This window comes from Nannospalax galili, unplaced genomic scaffold (genome assembly GCF_000622305.1).
Source record: "Nannospalax galili isolate Female #2095 unplaced genomic scaffold, S.galili_v1.0 scaffold429, whole genome shotgun sequence".
Lineage (NCBI taxonomy): Eukaryota > Metazoa > Chordata > Mammalia > Rodentia > Spalacidae > Nannospalax > Nannospalax galili.
This window is the reverse complement of record NW_008360330.1, coordinates 3,102,478-3,117,573: the sequence shown is the minus strand read 5'-3', so window position 1 is coordinate 3,117,573 and position 15,096 is coordinate 3,102,478. Positions and strand designations below refer to the sequence as shown.

Here is a 15,096-nt window from a genome sequence, read left to right as displayed (position 1 = left end):
TATATATATGATCTTTAAATAAAGGCGTTATTACAATTACAATGATGGTAAGTTTTGGAGTAATCAATGCTCTATAGGACTCATGAACAGTTTCAATGAGTGTATTTGTGTCATAGTAACAATGCATTTCAAATACATTTTAGAAATCTGAAAGTCTTTAAAAGCAAAGTCCCAATGGAAAGCAGAGAAGCTAGAATTATTTATACACATAACTTTGTTTGCTACAATCTCAGAAGAATCTTTAAGAAGCATCTGAAAGGTATGGCAGGTTGGAAAAAAGAAGATAGCATTTCTGTTGACAAGTTGGTAGGTGATTGAAATCATCTACTTATCTGTAAACCTGGGTTAGAAACTGAAGGACAAGGAAAAACAGAGAACACCAAAAAGCCAACAAGGAAAAGCACAGAGTGCAGAGACAGAGGGGAGAGTAGGGAAAGGATGACCGATGTTGTAAAGAAAATGACCAGAGCAAGGCAGTGGCCCACCTAGGTGGCCCAGGGACCAAAGAACCAAAATACAGTATGATAGAAAGCCCACCGGGCTGTCTGTCAGAGCGTGAGGCTGTCAGCTTGGCTCCAGGAGAGTTTTAGACAAGCATAAAGTCTGATGAATGTTGTTAATCTAAATGAGGTTTTACAATTTGCATGGTTGTGCTTTTAATGTTTTACTTTTTAAAAAGCAGGGAGGAAAAAAAAAACAATGGTTTTAACTTTCAAAGTGAAAACCTAGTCCTAATTAACATTTGGAGTCTGATTTTCAGAGATTCCAGCTGGGGACTCTGAAGTCGAGCCCTGAACCGAATGGGACTCTGGACAAGCGCAAAGACATGCCTGGATTTTCAGGCTGGTGTCGATATTGCACAAAACTGGCGGTGAAACTCACAAACAAATCTCAAAGGGACTGAAATTTGGCAGCTAGTGAGCCTAGAAGACAGCTTCCAGCCTAAGCTAATTTTCAATTCCTCTCTGGATTTTAACACGTCTAACACATATTTAGATTTAGAGCTGTGAGGACCCACAGTATCCCAACCAAAAATCTAGTAGCTGTCGCTATCATTGGCTTCTAAGACACTGCCTTCCCAACCAGAATGATCATTTTATAACTCCTTTCTTCCTATAGATCCTAAAGAACTCAGCAGCAATTAAAAGGAAGCCAGAGGATCTGTCCTCTGAGAAAGAATAGTTCATACATCTGGTTTTGAACAGTTAAAATATGGCAAAAGGAAATTTAATTGTTGTCTATTATTTAAATAACATATAAATGAAGAGGGAAATAAAGTTAAACAAGTTCATAATCATGCAATGTAGCTGTCCTAAAGTTGGAATAAAATACCTGATCTTCTTAATCATAAACACAATTTATGTCTCTCTTTTTAATGAGGAATTCATAAAGACAGACTCTAGTGAGAGTGCGTTATAGAAGACCAGGAACACGTCTATGCCATCACATTTCTAATTCCATTTTGGGCTGTCCTAATCAGGAATTTGTGCTACGCAGTGATGAGAATCACATGGCTAAACCATGGTGATAGGGATGAATTTGACAGGAAGGATGAAGAGGAAAAATCCACAAAAAACAGTTGAACAAGTTCTACTACAAAGTCAAAGGGAATAGAAAAGTTAGACCAGAGAAGGGTACTTAGGATTGATGCACAATTCTGCTCTTATTTTTCCCACACTCTACACCAAGTATTCTTAAATCTGAATGTCTTATATCTCCCAGGGTTCTCAGTAAGACTGATGGCTGAAACCTCCCCCCCCCGCACACACAGCTTCTGATTCAGACTCCAGAGTGGGAACAGGGTCTCTGCATTGCTTACAAGCTCTCAGTGGAAGCTACCTCCCACCTGCCTTCCTTTCATTGTGGAGTCTTCACCTACAGGGAAAACTCTCTTCTTGCTTTTCTAGAGGTGAGCCTGAGCCCACTTGTGGAGCGTCACTGAAGTCTACTGGCACTCACATCTTTTAGAAGCAAGTGTGCTCAAGTTCATGACTGTACTGAGGTTTTGCATCTTGCAGTGGGGCCTCACAGGATGAAAAAGGAAGAACTGAAGCACACACACATGCATGAGCATGTGCCACCTTATCCTAGAAAAAAACAAGAAGACTGTGCTAAGGCTCACAAACCTTGCGAGAGAGCACCACATTATATAAAAGCCCATGATTTTCACCTTTTCTTAGGCCTTGTTCCAGGCAGGCTAACCTGCCCTTCCCTTTCCTACCTCTAGTGTCTCCTTTCTACAATATATGAAGGCATGTACCCCAGAATAAAATACAGCCCCCTAACTTGTGCTTGTTACTCAGATTTATCTCTACATGATTCAAACTCTGGACAAGAAAAAAAAAAGTGCAATAAAAAAACTCAATTTTCATGCCACTATTTTCCATTTCATGAATTACATGTTGGCCCCCACATCCCACAGAGTTAAAACAGTGAGCCTAGGCAGTGCCCATGAGTGATCAAGAAGCACAAATAGCAGGCACGGCTGACAAAAGTACCATCTGGAATGCAAATAATAAAGGAGAAGAGGAGAGAAGTCCAAGAAAACAGAGGAGAAAGAATTTGAGGAATGGGGTGCAGATGGAATGCATTAGTGATGGAAGCATTATTGGTATCAGTGACTAAATGTGTAAAAACAATAACACTTCCTACCTACATTTCAGTAATGCACTCACTCTGATGAATCTAAATTTGTCTCCAAGGCCCCATTTTTCCACTCTTGATTCCCTCTTATGTCAAGTCCTATATGCTTACGATAATGACAGATAAAAATATCTCACTGACTACTTAAAAAAAAATTACAAATACATTTACATTTAAGCCACGGAATGCTAGATTTACAATGAAACTGTTTGAGACAGGAGAAAATATTCAACCATGTCTGAAAGAGGAGGAAATATAGGCCTTTAAAACCCTCCAAAGACCCACATGCTTTTTAAACATGTCCTTTTATAACCTGTATAAAGGTTAACACTTCCATGTTATTCTCCCACAGAGTACTTTTAATAGTTCACTCAGTATTTTAAGTCCATTATTTTCTGTTCTGTTATGCTCTCATGAGGGAATAGTGATTGTTCATTCTTCTCTATATGAAATATTTAATAAAAGAAAATATTTACTACAATAGACTTTTTCCTTTTCAGATTAGGCTTTACAAAAATTCCAGTTCTTTGGATTCTTCCTCAAAGGTATTGCTAGCCAGATTTCTATTCCATTTTGTTATCCTCATCATGTTCTGCATTTGCTAATGGTTTTGGATGCTAGACCTAAACAGAAAATAGAATCAGATCAACAGTAATAATAATAATGACACAATAAGAATTCTCGAGTTTCCTGGTTTCAGTTAAAATTGTTTGCATGTAGCTTATTTTAAGAACAGAGGCATCCTGCTATTTATTCAAGGTAAGCCATGTGCCTTTAAAATAACAATGATTATTTTCAAACAATTCGGCCTTTTCTGGCTTATGACTCTCCTAGTCTTGGATTTTCTGCCAAATTCTATCTTTGACCTTTCTAAACTTTATTTCAAGTTATTTCTTCTTTTATTCAGGAACTCTGGTAAGATGGATCTTTTTTTAATTTAAATCCTGTAAAATGTTTCATTTTTAAAATAAATTATTTATTTAGAATTTCATACATGCATATAAGGTGTTTTGATCAAATCCATGCTCACTCCCTCCCCTCCAACTCCTCGATCCTAAGATGTAAGTTAAATACATGGTTATATACCACTGCATTAACTAGGTAAATATATGGCTATCTGCCACTGCATTAGCTAGCATGACCTAGTGCTCCTTAACTATAAAGGGGACCACTTGCATTGGAAGCACCTAAGATATTTTATCAACAATAAATTCTTGGACTTCACACAACACGACATAAAACAAGAAGGGGCAAAACTCCTGGAACTGGGGTTACGGAGCTGCCATGTGGGTGCTGGGAATTGAACCTGTGCCCTCTGCAAGAGCAGTCAGTGCTCTCAGCCACTGAGCCATCCCTCTAGCCCCTCTAGTGCTATTTCTAGTAGAAAAATCAAACTTGAAGACACGTAGATTTTATTTTTCAATCCTTTTCTCTTTTTAAAATGGTATATATAACTGGGCTTTTCTTCCATTATTCTGATAGCTCTTTATTTCTTAAGAACATCAACATGATAAATTGCACTGTCCAAGAGTCTTAGCTAACGTAAGGTCTAAGGAGGCTTATTAAGCAAACCTTCTGCAGCCCAGCTTGTTGACCCCTCATTATCATACATGTGATGCATAGGTGTTACATGTTGTCACTTTATGAGAATTAATAGTGGGAAAAGCATAATTTCTGCACTGAGTAACAGAAGTCACTTCTGATAAATGAAGTTTGATGAACCTTATCATACATTCGGTATTTACTGAACGACCACACAGTGGGCACACGTGCATTCATTATCATGCTCTGACTCTCCTCACGTGGCATCATAGACTAAATTTACTCTTGTACGCTAGTGCCAGGAAAAAAAATTAAAAATGGCTTAGAAAAAAATAAAAAAGGGATTAGAGAGAAGACTTAGCAGTTAAGAGCACTGACTGCTCTTGTAGACGACCCAGGTTTTGGTTCCTAGCACCCACATGGCAGCTAACAACTGTCTGTAACTCCAGTTTTGGGAGATGTGACACCCTCTTCTGACCCTTGGGGGCATCACATGCCATGGGTGGATTTACATACATGCAGGCAATATACTCATAAGCATAAAATAAAATAATAAATATAAAATATTTTTTAAATGAAAAAAGTTGAGCTGGCTTTGAACTGATGATAAGGAAGGACAGTATACAAACGTTCCCACACATAATTTTCCCCATAAATAAGAAGTCAAGACAAAACAAGAAGGTCTCAATTCCTCAAAAGACCAATATAAAAGAAAGACTTATAGACTGGAGAAATAGCTCAGTGGTTAAGACCACTGGTTGTTCTTGCAGAAGACTCAGGATCGAATCCTAACACCCACATGGCAGCTAACAACTGTCCATAACTCCAGTTCCAGGGGATCCGACAGCCTCTTCTGTCCTCAGTGCACAACACGGGTGCCTTTACCTACATGCAGGCAATACATGCATGCACACAAAATAAAAGTAATAAAATAAAAAGGACTTATGGTTTCAATGAAAACTAAAATCTATTTGGAAGGCAAAAACCCTCGAATGGAAGTAGGTTTGTGTTTGTCCTGAGTGATTCTGCTGAGGTAGGTCTCTGAAGACCCCAACCCACACTTGGAAGGATATGTCTCCATTGTTTCTGAACCTCAGTTGTGACAATAATTATAAGAGCTAAATTGTATCTGCTTAATTTAAAGGTTGAGAAAACATAAATACAAAGAAGTCAATGAAACTGTCCGAGAACATGTATAGTAGGGGACAGAACTGAGCCTACTTCCAGACTCCAGATAGTGCCCTCCTATTCCATGCATCTTTACTGCAGTTCTAGAGCTTTCTTTCTCTACTCACAATGGGCCTTTCATTCTCTTTCTCCTGTTTGGCCCTCCCTAGAATACTGGTCCATTATTTTTTCCAATTTAAGACTCCCAAATCAAAGCTCTATCTTCATCCCTCCACTCCCCTCTTCAGAAGAGCAGAAGCAGACATCACTCAATATTAGATCTGTGCCTTTCAAAGAGGACATAAGAGTGAACAGAACACAGCTTACATCTCCAAACTCAGGATTTGGGGGACCACTGGAAGCTAAGACCTATTTGATAATCAAAAATCAACGTGATAAATGACATGGAAGGTATTTATAAGGACATGAATAAGAATTTATAGAAGAAACGGCAGCTAAACTTCAGAGAGATGTTTTGAGATTCCAAATGACTTTCAAGGCTTTATAATCCAAGAGCATAAATTAACCACTATTACCTTTAGTTGTTGTACTATCATTCCTTATGCAATATCACTTCTATCGCATCATTTGGCAGCTTACACAGTTCCTTAACATTGTTTATTTTGCCTGAAAGAAAGCCATGCAGGTACTGTGCACAGCTGAAAAGTATACTCAGAACCCTCACCTAATTTTCTTTGTGTATGTGTATGTGTATGATATGTATGTATGTGTATGATGTATATGCCTGTATGTATGTATGTGTTCGTATATGTAAGTATAGACAGGCACATGCACACCATGGCCCACATGTAGAGGTCAGAGACCAACCTTCAGTGGTCTTGCCTTCCACATTGTTTGAGACAGGGTCTCTTTGTTGTTCACCAATGCACATGCCAGCCTAGCAGACCCATGAGCTGCCGGGGATTCCCCTGTCTTTGCTTCCCTTTGTCATAGGAGCACTGGGCTTACAAACATGTGCTACCATGCCCAGCTTTATGTGGGTTCTGGGGATTTGAACTTGGATCTTCACATTTGCACAGTAAGTGCTTTGCTCATTGAACCATCCCCCCAGCTCTGCACCTAATTCTTTTGACATCTTTCTACCTCTGTCCTCTTCCACAGTACCTTCTATAAAAAAAAGGAAGGAAGGAAGGAAGGAAGGAAGGGAGGGAGGGAGGGAGGGAGGAAGGAAGGAAGGAAGGAAGGAAGGAAGGAAGGAAGGAAGGAAAAATACAATTCTACAGGAACCAGTAAAAGTTTTAAGAGAGAGTATCAGACACTATTATAGCCTAGAGACTGAAGCAAGAACAGGACAACTTGCAAGGCTGCATGCTCACAGCAAAACCAAAGCCAAGGAGCAGATCAAGTGTAATCAATCCATATGAAGGAAGTTAATCAGTCCTTTGCCAAAGAAGCATAGGAATGTGGGCCTTTATCCCCAGGTTCATTCCTAGAGAACTGTTGCTCTTCCTGTCAACCAGGTGTTGTAGACTTTGGTGGAAGTAAAAAAAAAAAATAGCACTTAATGAAAGAACAGAAAAGAAATAGACAAAGAAATGATGGAAGGAGAATAAATGCAGAGGAAGAGGGAGGGAGGTAAGGAGGGAAAGGATTTTGTTTTAAATGTACTTGTATTATCTGATAACACAGAATTCATAGGTGTAATGAAGCCTCACTTCAACTCATTATTGTGAGGAAAACCATCTTCTCATTCTGTCTCTCTGTCTCCCTCACTCCAGCCACCAATCTATCTCTCCTCCCCTTTCTTTCTTCATGCTGGGAGGAATTTTATCAAACAAGTATTTGACATAATAAACATTTTTCTAAACAATTATTATAGAATTTTTATAGGGAATGATTTTTATAAGCAATACATAGATTAACTAATACTTTCAATCAATAAACACCTCCTGAGCTCCATTTATTCCAGAGATAGTATTAACAGCTAATATTCATCAGCAGAACAGACAATGTTCTCAGCTTGTAGAAGCCACAGCGTATGAGACACACAGAAAACCAGTATTTCCCCTAAGGTGAAAAGCAGCAAAATAGATAACAGGGTACAATTAGATACCTCATCTGGGTTAGGGGATGGGGACAGGTGGTAGGTGGGTACTGGATTAATAATAATCCAAGTAGAAGAAGTGCCTGGGAAACATACTGTAGGATCCATATAAGCTAGCCTAGTACAGAAACTCCTAACAGTACTATTGATATTTGGGGCAGCACAGTGTTTGGCTGTGGGTTGTCTTGTGCATGGTGGGAATTTTAGCAGTATCCTGGGCTTCTATACACTAGATGCCAGTAATGCCCTCCATTCATCCAGTGATGACAACCAAAATGGTCTTTGGTATTGCCAAATGGTGAGATATGGGGTATAAAATTCATCTCAGCTGAATATCAATGACTTAGAGAAACATGAGCCAGGAAAGCAACTAAACATGACTGAAAGTGCCAGGTACAAAATAATGTGGGGCAATGCTATTACATCTGAGACTGATAATAACAGTAGCCAGTATGTGCACTGCTGTATATCTTGGGCTGAGTTCACTCTCTGTGGAATCTGTTAATCTTCACAACAAGCTTCTAAAGTAGACATTACATTAAAGCTTTTTTACACATCGTATTACATTACCCTAGGGCAATGGGGCACAAGGGCAAAGTAATTTGTTCAGGGCCACCAGCAAGTGGTACCAATATCCACTCCCAGAAGTAGAATCAGAGTGCAAAGTCTATGCATTTTAAGAATACTGTAAGACTGATTACTGCTGGGCAAGGGAACGTTGATCTTCTTTAATGGATAGACTCTAGACTGGTTGATTAGAACCCAGTGGATGAACTTGCACTAAGAGACGCCTGGGTACACTAATTTGACTAGATAGACCTTAACATATATGACAGAATGCAAATGATGTGAGGCATGCTATGGGGGTTCTGGACGGTGGAGAGGGTATAAAGATGATTAAGATGTTTTGTGTGAAATACACAAAAACACAATAAAAATATACAAAAATGAATATTATAAGGCAGAGGCTTTTCATATCTAGGGTAGAGTGCGCATGGGGTTTGGAACAGACATGAGCCTGAAGAGAAAGGCCCACTTTCTACCTAACACACTCTCTACAGGCAGAAGTATAAAAAAGATGAGGCCTTCTGGAGATGCTTTTCAGCAAAAGATAAACAATAGGAAAAATGTTAGGACCGCAACAGAGGGAACAAAGGCAGCTGTAGAGCATGTCTGAGACTGATAGTCTGCATTGGAGAGCGGAAAGGAGGTCCTTCTAGATAACGAGTCACAGTATTTGGCTTGAGCTTAGATTATGTGCTGCACTTTGCACATTTTTTTTTCACCTGCAGACCCATCTTCCTGCCTTAGGGTCTGTTTTCCCTCCATCTGTCTTTGATGGTCTTCAGTTCTCTTAAGATGTGTCATTGATTTCTTCCAGCAAAATATCAAAAACTGGCCAAGCTGCGCCAAGAAGCTGGCAGCATCCCTGTCCCTGCTTTCTTTCTCATCCTCATCCTCCCTCTATGCAGCTCTTCCTCCTTATCTGGCCAGAGCCATTGCTCCTTCCTCAGCTTGTCCTCCTCTCTTTCGCTCCCTATGGGCTACTCTCCTACTTTCTTTGCTTCTTCCCTTCTCTCTCTGAATAGGCTTTCTTCCTCCTTGCCTTTGTTGAAAGAACAGAAACAAATGGCTAGTTCTTTTTAATCTTTCTTAACCCAAATATCCTGGAAATGACAGTATAGAATATGCAAAATAATTTAGAATAAGCACAATGTCAATAAAATTGGCAAGAATTATTTCTGGGGCTAAGGAGATGGCTCAGTCAGTAAAGGGCTTTCTATATAAACATAAAGACCTGAAATTAGATTCCTTAGCACCTGTGTAAAAAGCCAGGCATGGCAGCTTACCCCTGTAATCCTAGCACATGGAACAGAGAATAGACTTTCTAGAGCTCACTGAGCAGATAGTGTCACAGAATCAGGCAGCTTGAGGTTCAGTGAGAGAAAAAAAAAGTGAAGAGTGATTGAGGAAGACATCCGATAACAACCTCTGGCCTGCATGTGTACATGCATCCACATGCACATGTGTATTTATAACACACACACACACACACACACACACACACACACACACACACACTGATTCTGGACAAATAAAGCTTTAAAGTGGAGATGCCCAGCCTAGGAACTTTCTAATCTTCTAGAGGTTAAGGTAGTGGTTCTCAGATTTCCACAGCCTTTGGAATTCTCTGGAGGGCTTGCTGGTTAAAATACAGACTGTTGCCCCCCTGTGAAGTTACTGAGGCAGTGAATGTGGGGTGGACTTGAGAGAGTACATTTCTATGGAGTTCCAGGTGATGCTGAAGATGATGGTCAGGGGCTACACAGAACCACTGGTATGAGGGGAGTGGGTACTAAAGCCTATTAAGGGGACAGGAGTCATCTGTGCATGACAACAGTGGGTAAGGGGAGGCAGCCTGGGGAAAGGAGTTTCGCTCCTTGTGGCAGACTCAAAGGGAATGTAGCAGCCTGGGAAGCTCTGGATCACTCTAGAGGGTATGCTGGGGTACACCACAAGGGAAAAGGACAAGTGGGAAAAGTTCTGTATCGTGACCTTCTGGAAACCACTGAAGCCAGCCCCAAGTCCTGACATCGACTCTCCCACTTGTGATGATGCCTAGAAGCAGCAGAAGGGAATTCTCAGAGCACTTTGATCTCTGCCCAGCTCCCTAAGTCCTCAGTCTGTTTATCTCCGTCTTTCCCTGGCCTCATCTCCCCGATCTACCCCCTGCCCAGTGAATGATTCACTCCCCCTCCTGCCTCCCCACCCCACCCCACTGCCATCTGTTTTTCTAATGATGGCAGAAGATGAGCTGTTCTGTTGGCCCACATGGTAACAGCACACTCCATGTCCTGATGCATTCTCAGAAAGCTCTTTTATGGGTGTCCTTTCCTCCCCCAGTTTTCTCTTTTCTCTCAAACTCTACCTTTGCCGTTTCTCTGGCTTCGTGGATCCCAGTTTCCCAGAATTAGATCAAGAGACTGATATACAGAATACAGGGATTAATATGGATGTGTGCATGCAGATTGTGTGTGTTTGAGTGGAATTGTTGGAAATCAATGGCAGTTAAAGGCATTCTCTCTAGCACACTGTGAGGAGCCAGAAATATCTGGGCAGTGCTGCTAAGTGACTTATTTACTTCCAAAGAGAGGTTTGGATGAATAAACCTGCTCTAACTGAACTACAATATTTGTTTTTGTCACTGGCTATTCCTAGTGTATGCATCTCCCTTCTCCGTCGGGATTCCCAGATCATCCTCTCTGTAATGCTCTCATTCTACAATCTTCTTCATTAGATTAAAGAAGTAGGGTGGGGTGGGGTGGCATAAGCCCTTAATCCCTATACTGAAGAGGGAGAGACAGGGGCATCTCTCTGAGATAGAGCCTGGCCTACATAGTGAGTTCCAGGCCAGCTGGGGCTACAGGGAGACTCTGTCTCAAAAAGACAAAAAAGAAACTGAGAAAGGACTGAGGAATGAGGAGGACAGGGCCTTGAATTGGGGGGATTCATTTGGTCACAGCTCTCCAGGTGGCTTGGTGAAGAGAGGCCCACATACCTCACACGACTGGATGCAGTGGACCAGGGAGGGGTCTGGATGCCACTGACGCCGTCCCGTACACACGATACTCTAAAAAGCAAGACAGAAAAACAAATAAGAGAAACAAAGATATTAGATCTGTGAGTGAAAGTGTCAGCTGCATGCTTACCCCACCAACTGAAGTCCTTTAAAGAGCAGACCCTTATGCGCACTTAGGGGGACCTGTGAAACTGCCAACCAAGGCAGAACCTCTCAAAGGAAGAACTTTAGGTCACTTTCACCTTCTTCCTCCCTTCCCAAGGTAGAAAAATTTCCAGAGTGCTGAACGTATGGTTTGAAAAAAAATTCACAATAGTACAATAAGCTTCATCTGTTACTGTGTAGAATACTGATTCTGTTTGCTTTGAAATTTTAAATAACCTATAAAAAATTATGACATGGTTGTATTGTTCAAGAAGAACCATAATTTTTTTTCTAGTCCTGAACTTTTCTTTTTTAAAAATTATTTATTTAATAACCACATGATTAGAAGAAGCATTTCATTACAGCATTAACATATTCAATAACAATTTCCAGAGCAAAGATGCTTTACTTTCAAAATTGGCTGTAAATTTTTAGGTTCACAGTTGAATTGATACAGTTATACAATACTGAACTCAATATAAATCCTATCAGACATAAAATTGGATGAGGTTTTAACCTTTAAAAAAGATCTCCATTTCATTTTAAAATATATTGTTTCATACAGAAAAACTCATTTTTAATGCTACTAACATTTAGATGTTTGCACATGCATCTCTAACCTCCATGCATCTGATTATTACTAGTCACAGTTGGTTACTTTCTGAGCTCTTTGGCACCTGAGCATGGATATAAAATCATCAGGTAGATTTCAGTGGTAATGTTTTTCACCTCTATTAATTAACATGAAACAAATTTTTATGCTTCTTCCTCAAATATAACTCATTTTTTTATTTGTTGATATTTTTGTATTTCATACAGAACATCCCAAACAATTTTATTCATCTATATGCCCACATCCCAAATGGCACTCTCCCATAGCCTCCCCAACCCCACTGGAGCCCAGGTACTCTGTAATCCCTGTTACTGTCCACTGTGTTGTCAGTACCCCCAGCCATTCCCCAGTGCTTGTTCATCTGCTGAATCTAGTCAGCCTATCTTCTAGATCCTTGTTTTAGGAAGGTCAGCTCTTCCTCATCTAGCAGCAATCAGTTGCCAACATTCCTTTGGATAAGATTGGGGTCTTCTAGAGCCATAATTTTTAAAAACTTTGTTTGTTTTTTTGAGACAAAGTTTCCGACTAAAGTCAAGGCTAGCCTGGAGCTCACTATGCAGCCCAGATTGGCCTCAAACTCAGCACAGTCTTCTTGCCTCAGCCTCTCTAAGGCTGGGATTTCAGGCATGAACTAACACACCCACCTCATACCCTGGGTTTATAAGGCCAATAAACATGACTGTATGAGAAGCCTTTAACCAAAACTGGATGCAATCTACCCATACAGGTTCATGTACTTGGTCTCTAGTGTGGCAGTGCTGAAGTGAAGGGATTTTTAAAGGGTTGGGCCAGTACAAGGCACCTGAGTCATCCCATACCTCCATGAAAATGATTTATAAAGAAGAAGAACAGCCCCCAAGATAAACTTGTCTATTTGCTCTCCCTCTTGAGCACTGTTCTCACCATGTTGCCAACTCCTGTGTTGTGATATATCCAGGAGAGGTCCTCACCAAGATAGTACTTCCATGCTGCATCAGTCCTCTGGCCATTGTAATCATAAGTCAAATAACTCTCTTTATAAAGTATCCAGCCTCAGGTATTTTATTATAACAACAAAAACTGAACTCATACAGTTGGTCTCAGCCTCCAAGATTATAAGCTATACATCTCCAGGCTAAGACAATAGGTTAGATTGTATTCTTTGCTTGTTAGCACTAGTTATCTCTTCCTTGTAGGAAATAGAACAATGCCACACCCTGGACAAATGAGACTACTATGAAATCACCAGAACTCAAAATGGCACCAATTTTAAGTTGGTGGGAACACAAACAAAGGTCATATTGAAACATCTGTGACCCTCTTGCTCTAAAGGCCATTTCCAGATGCAGAGTTAATCTTTGTTAACTAATAATCTCATTTTTATGAGCTTTAACTTTTAGCACTTGTATTTTAAGATATAAAAGGACAGGCTGTGGGAAATGAGAACATCCCATAGCAAGTTTCAGAGAAGCAAAGACTCTCTCCATGACCTATGCACCTGTCCATCTGTAATCCCATTCTCACATTTCAATCCAGTGTAATTAATGGCAGGAAAATAACAGAAGGTGAGACATGAGCTTCATATAGCACCTCCAACAACTGAAATCATTTCTAGAATATACTGAAAATATATGTGATAATCTGACTGAAGATATTTATATATATTAATATCCAGGTAAATCAATTATGCCTCATAGTGAAGTTTGAAAATGAGAATCTGAAATGTTTTTCAAATTTATGGTAGTAAAAACTAAAACTCTTCTTTTACAGCCCTCTTAAAAGAGAAATAAATAGGATAAATCTTCACAAAGTTTGATATTTAAAACTCAATGTTGTAATATTAAAAGTGACATATTAAAAGGTCACTTGACCTGTTATCATTACATAAAAACAGAAATAACAAAACAAACATATAAACACAATAGGAGTATGACGTCTAATGAAAAAGTGAGCTCTTTTTCCTACATGCAAATTACATATGCTGAACTATTTATATAGAAATGATATGATTCTTATTCATGTTTTGAAGCAGACTCCACTTAGTCTACTTAGTAGAAGTCATGAGTTTTATTATTTAAAGTGTCAGTGTTTCATTTTTGTTTACTGACTCCAGATAGTAACCACAAAACATAACTTTGTTCCCTTAAAAGGCAGATTTATAATACTTTCATTCCTTCTCATAGTATTTCACTCAGGAAAAATCTCTACCCTGTTAAATCAGTTTCAATTCACAACAAATGCATACAAAGCTCAATTTCTAGGAGCCGTAGTCCCCAGTGAACAAGAGGCTCTGCTAATGCGTAAACCTCATGCTGTCCTCAGAGTAGCCAAAGTCACTGGGGGAGTGACACTTCCTCCATCCAAGGAGATACTCAGACTTGGCAAACTCATTAGTCCCGAGGGCCTGAACTTTCTCAAATATTCTGAACTGATTGGACCAGCTTCCCTTAGCTTTTCCATGATTTTCATAAATATAAAAATTTTGGTATTTTTTTTTGACTACTGCATCAGAGGTTTGTTTATTTATCATCAATTTTAAAAATTAACATACAAAGTAACAGGTTTCACTATGGCATTTTCATACATATGTGCACCAGCTTATGTGCAAAATCCCAAGGACAGTTGCAATTGAGTCCTGAAAAGTATTCTGAATGAATGTCACATACTAAAATATTGCTGATTAAAAAACATTTATTTGTATGAAAAAAAATTTTTGGTATTTTAATACAGAAATCTACAATATAGTAGATAAAAGAGAAAAGAATACAATTTGTTTTTACTTTTTAAAAAATCTTTTCTTCCAAAGCTCATTTTTCTTATTTCTCCCATTATTCTCAATATATTTGATGTCTTTCTATTCTTATGCAATTTATATTATTATAAGATAATCTCATACTTATAAATGACATAAATGGATTCAGTCTCCCTCCTACTTCTGCTCTCAAACTGCCCAGTCTCTTCATTCCTATACTAAGCTTTTTTTTTCCCCCTTTGGCATCATACAGAGATGTTTTACACACACACACACATACACACACACACACACACATACACACACACACACCTGTGTGTTTGTACTATTTCCTCAGACTGCAGAATGCTATCATTTTGGCCCATTATGGTCAGTGTTGCTTTGTGAATAGTCTTATTTTACTCTACAATATATTATGGAGTTCTGTTTTTTTATGATTCCTGGGATGTTGCACTGTACTAAATATATTGTACACTACTGCGTGAGCACTGAAAATTATTTAACCAGATCTTTATGGATAGTTGTTTCTGTTCATTTCACTCCTTTTGCTTATGGCTGGTTATATGTGCATATATATATATATATACTTTTATATATGCAAATGTAACTAT

At 39.2% G+C, this 15,096-nt stretch overlaps 1 protein-coding gene across 1 annotated transcript in view; it reads right to left on the bottom strand.

Annotated features, from left to right (window-relative positions):
* Positions 1–15,096, bottom strand: part of Pappa2 (pappalysin 2) — a 315,095-nt gene that overhangs the window by 29,142 nt on the left and 270,857 nt on the right. Inside the window, exon 20 of the mRNA XM_008826112.2 lies at positions 10,977–11,048. Within this exon, the coding sequence (XP_008824334.1) occupies positions 10,977–11,048 (72 nt within the window). The remainder of the gene's footprint in view (positions 1–10,976; positions 11,049–15,096) is intronic.